At 42.9% G+C, this 10,615-nt stretch overlaps 1 protein-coding gene across 4 annotated transcripts; it reads left to right on the top strand.

Annotated features, from left to right (window-relative positions):
* Positions 1 to 4,821: 4,821 nt before the first annotated feature.
* Positions 4,822 to 9,378, top strand: ACTC1 (actin alpha cardiac muscle 1). Of its 4 annotated transcripts, XM_086462079.1 has the most exons (7): positions 4,822 to 4,950; positions 6,051 to 6,177; positions 6,289 to 6,375; positions 7,024 to 7,185; positions 7,300 to 7,491; positions 8,683 to 8,864; positions 9,235 to 9,378. In XM_086462079.1, exons 1-7 carry the CDS (start codon positions 4,822 to 4,824, stop codon positions 9,376 to 9,378), a joined length of 1,023 nt encoding a protein of 340 aa, XP_086318205.1. The 4 variants fall into 4 exon arrangements, with proteins under 4 accessions (XP_086318205.1, XP_009959021.1, XP_009959020.1 ...); XM_009960719.2 differs by lacking the exon at positions 6,051 to 6,177 and having other exon boundaries at positions 6,180 to 6,375; XM_009960718.2 differs by having other exon boundaries at positions 6,051 to 6,375.
* The last annotated feature ends 1,237 nt before the right edge of the window (positions 9,379 to 10,615 follow it).

The raw sequence follows: 10,615 nt of genomic DNA, 5'->3' as shown, positions 1-10,615 counted from the left end.
GAAGAGATGATAACAGCCTGCAACTATGCGAAGGGTTTAAATGCTGAGAAGACGGGGAATGTATTAAGTATGAAACATGGGCTATTACTAGGGTGAATGAGACATAACTAAGAAAGGGAAATACCTGATGAATTCTCTGAAAATGTTTGCCTGACAGCGTGGTTATTTAATTGTGAGACTCTCCTCTAGCAGAACAGAGAAAGATTTCTCACTTGGGAGGTTCAAAATCTAATTGGAAAAGTTTAACAGAGCTTTTGATATGTGACGACTTCATGTTGGTGGTGACTGCAGAATTGTCTTCTACGGCTTCTCTTTGTTTGTCTGCATACACACAGAGACAGATTCATAACTACACAGATGTAGATAGCGACGTATGACTCCTCCATGACAGTGACTCATTCATGACATTCATGATATTCATCATATACTGGGTGTTTGGCATTCCCATCCCATCAGGACTCCTGCCTATCAACAAGACTCTGCTACAATGCTGTTTATATTTCTAAAGCCCATATAGCTCCAAACAGCTGTCATGGGACAAAGGGAAATCTGTCAGAGTGGCATTTGCTTCTTATTCTTGAAAAAATAAAATTTCTTCCAAAGATTACGCTGGCCTCAGGCTTAAAAGAGGTAACATTTGGCTCTGTGCTAGGACAGATTTTATATGTCATCATCCATTGGATTTAGAAATAGCAGATTTTAAGTGAGAAGTCATCTGCTTTAAGATCTGCAGGTCAGGGTATACTGTACAAGCAATGGTTTAGTGTATTATGAAAAGTTTATTGGTTTTATTGGATCATGAACAGAAAATAAAAGAATAATCTGAAAGACTGAAAAAAAAAATAGAGGGCCTGATCCTACACATTTTCAATTTCTGAATGCAATGTTAATGACTGTAAATAATCTGAAGTCTGTGGTAATAAGTGTTGTATGCTTTAAGTTTTTGAAGAATCAAGGCTTTACTTTTAAGCTAAATATTTTTTCTTCATTCAAAAGCTGAACAGCAGTTGTGAGGATTTTTGGGCATCATAAGATCGCAGTGTGATTTTTTTTTTTTTTTTTTTTAAATCACATTTTTACCATGCAGAGGTAACTACCCATGTTCTGATTTTGGCTGCAATCACAACACTGTCTTGTTGGTTGAATAACATATCCAGTTTTGCCCATGTGCATGTGTCTCATATGTATGTATATATATATATATATAATTTTGCTACTCTATTAATATTGCGTACACCTTGAGTCTTCATGCTCCTGTGTGTTCAGGCTGTTTTAGGGTACACGCAGATCACGTCCATTGCAGATCTGTCTGTTTTCCCAATACTCTATACTGCCTGTGTTTCCTTTGTCTCTGGGGTTACTCCCAATAGCTAAGTCATGAGAAATATGCACAGCATGTGGGGACACTGGTCAGTCAGATATTAGGGTATTTTTCTTCTAGAAGACATAGCATAACATACTTCAGTAGGTTTTTGCTTTTTTCTTTGGTTTATTTGAGGCTGTAATACCACTTCATTACAGAAAGCAGAATGATTTTGGCCAAAGGAATAACTTTAGGTAGGTAGTTTTCAAATGGCTATAAGGAACCAGATGAGATTTTGGGTTTACGTGCATTGTGTGATGCCCTTTTCATTTGACCTTGCAATACACGAGGAGGAGATTGATGAACTCTGAAGTGCATCAGGATCCTAGATGCGAGTCCTGCTGGATTAGAAATTTAAAACTTGAGGAAAGGGTAGGGAAGGCCAATATTTAGTTATAAAGTAAACAAGAAAATGCAGATGGTTTTGTGTAGATTTTGCAGCGAGAACTGGCTCTGTTTCAGTTTCAGCGGAGTGTGTCTCTAGCCAAAGGGAATGCAGGATGCGACAGGGAGGGTCTGATTGGGGAGGAATTCAATGCAGCTATCAGCAGCAGGCTTGTATGTAAATACTGTAACACCTCTGAACCGAGGAACAGCTGAGATAACACTGTAAACTAATCTCTAGTGCTGAAGAAGCTGACCAATCCCTCATATTATATGGTTTCTGTAGCAAAGATGTGCTAGGGAAAAAAAGAAGCAGATTTAAATTATATATGGCAACTTACCACAGAATAAAATAAGCTGACTTTTTAAAATTGAAAGCAGCATGTAGTAAAGTATTTTTTCTTTGAAATGGTACTCTCTGCCAGGGTGTATATGCTTATACATCCTTGCATATATATGGATTCTTATATAAATAGACATTGCTGTCACCAAAGTATTTTCAACTCTGTTACTTGTCCCTAATCGATTTGGGTAAATATATACTCACTTGTAGTCCTTATCCTACCAGTATTGATTTTGGCTGATTTTTTATCAATGCCAGGAAAACTAAGAGCCAAAGTTTGTCCAGAGCAAAGGCACTGAAGCACAATCGTTCCCTGTTTTGACCTTTTGAGGTCACTGTATTTCAGTCTTACACCTTCCTTTCTAAGGTAGCTAAGAAAAATACGTAATGTATACACGTGTATATATACACAGACACATACACACATATGCAATATATATGTGTATATATAGTTTTATATGCACATACATGAAATACACATACACACACCTTTACACACAAATAGTGTCTCACCTGAAAGGGGTGGTCTCTCCTCAAGACATTTAAAGAAAAGCAGGAGCTATCAATGGCCAAGAAGTTTGCTGCTACATCTGCTTCAGAGTTGTGCTCGTAATTGGCAACAACCCCAAGGCGATCTTGGTTTAGGGTGGAGTTAACCACCTCATTAATTGTTCTAGAAACTGGGAAACTGATTCCACTATCTCCGATTTCAGAAGAAATTAAAGTCCAAGTGTCTCTAACGCCCCCTTTGGATAGAGTTTAGAAATGAGTGGTCGGCGATTCCCAGTTCTCACACCCTTTGTCAGAGCCAAACAGCAGCGCAAAGATAGCCCCCAAAGCCCCGAAGTTGCAGGTTGGGTTGCATCCACAAGCTCTTTCCTTCCACTTCATTTAAGGTGTATATAACCAGGTGATGGCTGTCAGCCCTTGTGTGGCATCTAATAAACAGGACATGTGTTTAAGCAGTTGATCCAGTTTGCTGAGTGTTCCCCTCCAGACCTTTACATCCCACCTGTCCCTTCTGTCCCAAACCTCAGTTCTTTCCCCCCGCTGTTGTGTCCTACGCAGGCAGACATTGGGCAGTTCATAAGCTGAGCTCCCGAAGGACACTGTACTCTGCATTATAGCGCAGTTCCTCTGGGACACACGTTGACAAGCTCTGCCTGTGCATACCAGGCCAAACCCACACAAGGGATGCTTCTCCAGTCTTTCTATTTTTAGCTGGGAAAAAAAAAAAATCCTGAAGATACATGGATGTTCTAGGTTCCACCACTGGAACAAATTATCGATGTGGATGTTTCAACAACTGAGCAGGAAAACAACTGTCACATTACATTAATACCATAGCTGGGTTTTGTCCAAGCTATTCCCATCTCTCATCCTCCGCCCTATAGATATCACTGTGCGTTACCGATCCAGTGCACCTCAAAAGAGCAAAAACGGGGAGTTTAAGTACATGCATATTAATGTAAACGAGCAGATCCCATTTTGTGCTATAGTTGTCAGCCAAAACGAGAGAAAAGCACGTTTTTTTGCTGCATCTGCTCATCAAAGTTTAAAAGAAATTGAGTGTGCGCTGCTCCTTCCTAAGGCAACGCAGGCAGCAGATGCTGCCTCTGCGCAAGTGGAAGAGCCTCAGTTGTTGGCACCGAAGTACTCTCATGGGTCGTTGACTAAACAGGAGCTCGACTGGCTTTTTTTTTCAGTGGAAAAATGAAAACCCGGGGAGAAAACACCCGTGCGGCTTCCCCCGCGTCCTCCGCCAAGCCCGAGCATCTCGGCGGGTGTGGGCATCCCGGGGTGCCGGGCGGCGAGCCGGGCGCGGCCCGGGGAGCCTCCTTGGCACCCCGCTCCCGGGAGCGCTGGCCCCCGGTGGGCTGCGCGGGGCTCCCTATTTGGCCATGCGGCGGGCCGGGGGCGCGCTGCCCCGCGCCTGCCTTACATGGGCCGGGCGGCCGGGGCTGGCCGGGCTCCATTCATGGCTGCGCGGCCGCTCAATGGCGCGGAGCCGACCAAATAAGGAGAAGGTGGCTGCCCCAGCCCGCCGCGGCCCTGGGCGACGCTACCCCTCGGCGGGGTATAAATCGGGGCGTCTCCGCCGAGCCGGCACCCAGGCTCTCCTCTGCAGCACCCCCGCCCCCGGTGCTGGTCTGGTGAGTAGCGCGGCGGGGCGGGGCGGGACGGGACGGGATGGGAGGGGACGGGACGAGCGAGATGGATGAAGGGGACATCGGCGGGCGGGGGACGCCGGTGGTGCAGGTACAGCCGCGGCTCTGCCGCTGCACCTCCCGGCTTAGCGTTACTTCTGCCGGGGACACCGCCCCCGTCCCCTGCCGCCCCCGCCGCCGGTGAAGTGCTCTGGGTAGGGCCGATCTCTGGGATTTCGAACGCTTTCCCTCCCGTTTCCACCGGCGGCCTGAGGGCACCGCTAATGACGCCCTCATGAGCGTCCCGCAAGCTGGGGCGCCTTTTGAAGCGCGGAGAAGAAAGCGGCTGGCGGAGCCCGCTCACCGCCCTGCCTGCCCGCGAGCGTGGCTGAGCCACCGAGCGTCCTCTCGGGACGAGTCAAATTTCCCGCTCCCGCCGGCAGCTGTCGGTGCGCCGCTGCCGCTGGGCTGCCGCCGCCGCCCGGGCGCCCCGGGGTGGCGGGCGGGAGGGCGCGGAGCGGGGGCTCCGCGGGGGTCTGGACTCGCCACCGCGCTGTTTTTCAGCTCCGTGCCTCCCTCCGAAGATGTGTGACGACGAGGAGACCACCGCACTGGTGTGCGACAACGGCTCGGGGCTGGTCAAGGCGGGCTTTGCCGGAGACGATGCCCCCAGGGCCGTTTTCCCGTCCATCGTCGGCCGCCCGAGGCACCAGGTAATACGGAGGCAGGACGTGGGCAGGACAGAGCCTTCCCCCTCTCTCTAGGAGTCACCTCTGCTCTCCTCTTCCCTCCTTAGTTCTGCTGTCGTGTCCCAAATATCCTGCCCTTCCCTCTAAAGTATTACTAGTGACACATTTCCAGGTCTCTCCAGTACTTTCCCACTTTCTCCCTTTCCGCCAGCTATTTCCAATCCACCAACTGTCCTCTTGACTCTCTCCCTGTTCGCTGCCCTAATGAGCGCAAACCCAGCTTCCTATGAAACTACTGCCCATGTCCATCCCCTAGGCCAGACCTGCTGCTGGCGCTAGTTTGAAGGCATCTCCATTGGCTGAATTGGCGCATGATGCAGTTTGTTTGAGGCCCTTCCCACCCATCCTGTCGTGCGTTTCACATACCAAACACCTCTTTCAATTTCCTCTACTTCTTTTGTCTGTCTTGGATCTTACCTTCTTACCACCCTCTAAGCCTCCTTTTCTGTGTTTCTATGTCATTCTTCTCTTTTGTCACAGTTAAATCAGTACACAGAAAATACCATACTTTTTCTCCTACAATTTCTGTGCTAAAAAATCTGTAATGCTTTTTTCTTTTTTTTTTTTTTTTTTTTTTTTTTTTTTTAACTAAAACATTTGCAATTTGTATTTTGTTATCAGGAATAAATTACTGTGGAGGCTCCATTGTAATAGGGAGCATCTTCCTTCACTAGAAGGCTAATCTCCCTCTGTATCTTCTTGTTTATAAACTTTCTTTTTTTTTTTTTTTTTTTTTTTTGTCTCTGTATATTTTCCTGCTCGTGATATTGTGCAGTTTACTTTCAGTCAAAGTTTTGGACCAGAAAGAAGTAATTGAAAATAAGAGGTGCATTAAAAAAGAGGGAAAATCCTTTCATCTGATTAAAGGAAAAAGGATTTTACAAGGAAATGTCAAGTTCTGTTGACTTAGTATTTTAATAATGCTAATTTCTTTTCCTAAACCACCTTTTAGTGGTGCGACTGCTTGTACCATTCTTGAAAACAGCATAGCTGTCTGTGGTGTAATTGTTTGGGCTCTGAGATGTCTTCCTCAAATAATGCTTTTCTGTATCTTCTTCTCTTAGGGTGTTATGGTTGGTATGGGTCAAAAAGATTCCTATGTAGGTGATGAAGCTCAGAGTAAAAGAGGTATCCTTACTTTGAAATATCCCATTGAACATGGCATCATCACCAACTGGGATGATATGGAAAAGATCTGGCACCACACTTTCTACAATGAACTCCGTGTTGCCCCTGAGGAGCACCCTACCTTGCTCACAGAAGCCCCATTGAACCCTAAAGCTAATCGTGAAAAGATGACCCAGATAATGTTTGAGACCTTCAATGTACCTGCTATGTATGTGGCGATCCAGGCTGTCCTGTCCCTGTATGCCTCTGGTCGTACAACAGGTAAAATAAACAAATAAGCACTATTTAGATATCTCCTTCCAGGAGCTCTCCTTCCTTCCCACTCCAAATAGGAAGAAACTGCTCCATAACTCATTCAAACTTACAGAAAACTAGGTATTTTTAGTTTATAGAGATAACAGAACCAGAAAAGCCAGTACAAAATAGTCTATGGAAAGAACATTGTGGACCTGTCTGCATTGCTTTCGGAGAGGCGCTGTGGAACTGACTCTCCTACCGCTTGTCATGATGCAAATGAGAAGACATTCCTGGGAAGATGCTTCAGTTACACAAGTATTACACCAGTTTAAGGTTTAAACTGGGCCCAAAAGATGCCCATTATTGGATCAAGACAATCACTATTGCAAATACACTTACTGCTCAGTGTAGTAGCAGTAGAAGGCTGCTCATATGGATTACTCAAAATATGTACTGAAAACTGTTTCATGGGAAAGGTCACACCCAGCAGAAATATCCAGGCAAGCAAAGGCAAAAGGAACGGGCAAGATCTCTATGGCTAGAATAGAACGATGCTCCTTTATACTGCCTGAAAAATCCCGTATTTTGTTGTGCTTGTTGTTGCTTACTGTGCCTAAGGGCTCTAAGCATCTGCTAGGTGATTCCAACTGCTCTCTGACATTTCTCTACCAGGTATTGTTCTTGACTCTGGTGATGGCGTCACCCACAATGTACCTATTTATGAAGGTTATGCTTTGCCTCATGCTATCATGCGTCTGGATCTGGCTGGCAGGGATCTGACTGACTACCTCATGAAGATCCTCACAGAGCGTGGCTATTCCTTTGTGACAACAGGTCAGTCCTTTCAGCTTTGCCCTTTTGTGAAAACCCTCATCTCTGTCTTGGCCCATCTTCTTCCTCTAGTATTTTGCTTATCCAAACCTTGATTTGATTCCCATATATCTGCAGCTGAGCGTGAGATTGTTCGTGATATCAAAGAGAAATTGTGCTATGTTGCGCTGGACTTCGAGAATGAAATGGCCACTGCTGCCTCTTCCTCCTCTCTGGAAAAAAGCTATGAATTGCCTGATGGTCAAGTCATCACGATTGGTAATGAACGTTTCCGCTGCCCTGAAACCTTATTCCAGCCATCCTTTATTGGTAAGTGTTCCCAGGAAATTCTCCTTTCTGTAGGAGGTATGAATGAATCAGAAGAGCTAGGAGTTGTCCCACTCGTCTTCCTGCTTATCTCAATCTGGCACGAAATCAAACATAAATAAATAATGAGTTAGATCCTCTCGTCCCTGTAAGCTGTGCTTGATGTGAGCTCAGCTGGTAATTAGCTGAGCTCTGGGCTCTTGCTGCAAGTTTTAGATCAGGTTTTAGCATCACAATTTTTAGTGATAAAACGTACAGTTAGAATATCATCGTTAGGGAGTTAGACTTGAGGATCCTTATGGGTTTCTTCCAACTTGAGACAGTCTATGGGTCTGTGTCACTGACAGCAAGAATAGCTTTCAGTGCTGTATTTGCAAGACTTACACTTAAAACAGTATCTGACTGCATGAAGTTGTTGTGTCTGGGAGGGTAAAAAACCGGAATGAAGATGTGGGTATATTTATATGCACTGTAATTAAATATTGCCATGGTCAAGATGGTAAGATTTGCTGTTGTGAGTGCAGCTGACAGATATAGCAAATGCTTATATCCTAAGTCCTGAGCAATAAATGCAGTTGTTCATCAGCTGACATCTTACTGTGTGGATCTAGTGTCAGCCCTTTCAGGAAGCACCTGTTAAAATTAATGACTTGGAATGCAACCTACAAACACTTGCTTGTAGTTTCTTTTTCCTTACCACCAAGTACTGATCTCTTTGTCCATGTCTTGGCTATGTCGCCTTGATAAGTGGTACAGACTGTATTTTGAGTCGGCTGAAAAAGAAATGAAGCTTCTATTGTCTTCTTTAGTCCAGCTGTTTTCATTGCCTTTATTACTGTCTTTACTATATTCAACTAATGCTTTTTGTGAGACTCTGACATAACCTGATGCTCATGTTTTCTATTCTATGTAACTTTCTCCCATTACCATATACTAAATGAGTTTATCTTGTGTGTCTGCTTCTTCTCTTACTGTATATTTTGAGTATCAGTCTTTTGCACATGCATTATGATTCTTACCTTTTCTAAGAAATAATTTTCTTTTTCTAAGCTAGTTCTGTAATTCTATTTTTTATATTTTTCTCTAACATTTAATAATCAGCAGGTAATTTTATGATAAGGAGAAATGCCAAGAATTCTTTTCACGAAGACCTCTTGTATAATATACTGACCTACTGTCTTCTTTCTTCTCAAGGCATGGAATCTGCTGGTATTCACGAAACTACCTACAACAGTATCATGAAGTGTGATATTGATATTCGCAAGGACCTGTATGCTAACAACGTCCTCTCAGGTGGTACAACAATGTACCCTGGCATTGCTGATCGCATGCAGAAAGAGATCACTGCACTTGCTCCTAGCACTATGAAGATCAAGGTAAGGAATTTGACTCTGTACTATAAAATGTGGATAAAGACGGAGAAAATGTCCACATAGTTAAACTGGGATATAGGAACAACTCAAAAGTAAGATCAACAGCTCTTGGACAAATGAAGAGATTTTCCATTTAATCAGAATAATTATATTGGTTAGAAGGAAGTGTTAGAAAAGAGGAAAATATGGTTATAGATTTTCTTAAGGAATATTACATGTGTTGTACCAGCTGCCGAAGATCAATCCTGTTATTATAGAAAAGTTCTTTATTTACTTCAGGAAATATCTAATGGTTTGTTACATTGGTGATGCGGGTTGGTTGTTCAGAAACATAACTGTTAAATGAGGAATTTCTTGCCTTTCTTTATCCCAGATCATTGCCCCGCCTGAGCGCAAGTACTCTGTCTGGATTGGTGGCTCCATTCTAGCATCTCTGTCCACCTTCCAGCAAATGTGGATCAGTAAACAGGAGTATGATGAAGCTGGTCCATCCATTGTCCACCGCAAGTGCTTCTAAGCACTTTTCCCCTCAATTTACTTCCCACTCAGGATGACGACAATACGCTTCTTGGAGTCTTCTGGCAACCCTTCCTGAACTCTTCAGTCATTGTACAGTTTGTTTACACACCCGTGCAATTTATTTGTGCTTCTAATATTTATTGCTTTATAAATAAACAAGATCTGGGACTTGCAACCTACAAATGATTGTCTTCTGTTTTATTACAAGTATTCTTTGGTCAAAAAAATGAGACTAAACACCCTGGGATTCAGAAACTCCCGACAAAACCTATCAATGCCTTCACTGCATGCATGTCCTAACTGATGTAGGTATGTTAGCTCCTGGTTTTTTATTAGTAAGAATTTATAGCTTTAATTTTGAAACTTGAAACAAAAAAAGGATCATATATCAAGGCTTACATAGAAATAGCCTTAAGGATAGACCCAGTAAGCGGAACAAGTGGAAGAAAATCTCTCATATTTACTTAGCGCATTTAGAAATGTTTCTTCTGTTGCATTTATTATAACCCAAGTATTTTAATATTAATTTATTGAAAGCCGAAGCTTCTGTAAAAGAATTATGTTAATACATTTAGAATGCGATTTATAACTAATTAGCTCGATCCTAAGGAGTCATACAATTGTTTTCCGTGGGCTATAAATATTTATGACAAAACATTAATTCAAACTGACAGTTTACTCATCTTCCCCCATCTCTGTGAAGCCAGAGATAAAGAAGTGAAGCCTTTATTGCACTAATGCGCAAGAAACAAACTTTTGCTGTTTAAACATACAATTGTTACAATCACAATTATTTTCACATCATCATTCATATGTCTTGGGCAATTTTTTAATGCCTAATCTTTGCCATCCTTTGTTGCTATTTGACCTAGATAATACAATAATAAATTGCATACTTTCTGTGGGCTTTTATGTTCCTCACCATGACTTTTTATAACTGTGCTTTTTGATTTTTTTTAAAAAAAGTAATACCTAAAAACTGAAATACAGAATGATCTGGGACATTTTCATTAAAACAGTGGCACCAGTCAGTGTCAGTCGATTTGAACTATGTACAGACTGGAGTTTGCCTAAACTTGATTTGGGAACTCAATTAAAGCATTTATCAAACTGTGCATGTACTTAAGCAAATGCCATTGCAGATGTTTGAAAAGATTAGATTTCGTGCTAGTTTTATACTCAAATGCTCACTGGAAAAAAATAAAATAGACAGTTTACACAGTTGCAGGGAAAAT

The sequence above is a fragment of the Leptosomus discolor genome, chromosome 3 (genome assembly GCF_034619465.1).
Source record: "Leptosomus discolor isolate bLepDis1 chromosome 3, bLepDis1.hap2, whole genome shotgun sequence".
Lineage (NCBI taxonomy): Eukaryota > Metazoa > Chordata > Aves > Leptosomiformes > Leptosomidae > Leptosomus > Leptosomus discolor.
The sequence above is the reverse complement of the archived record's forward strand: the minus strand, read 5'-3'. Positions and strand labels throughout refer to the sequence as shown.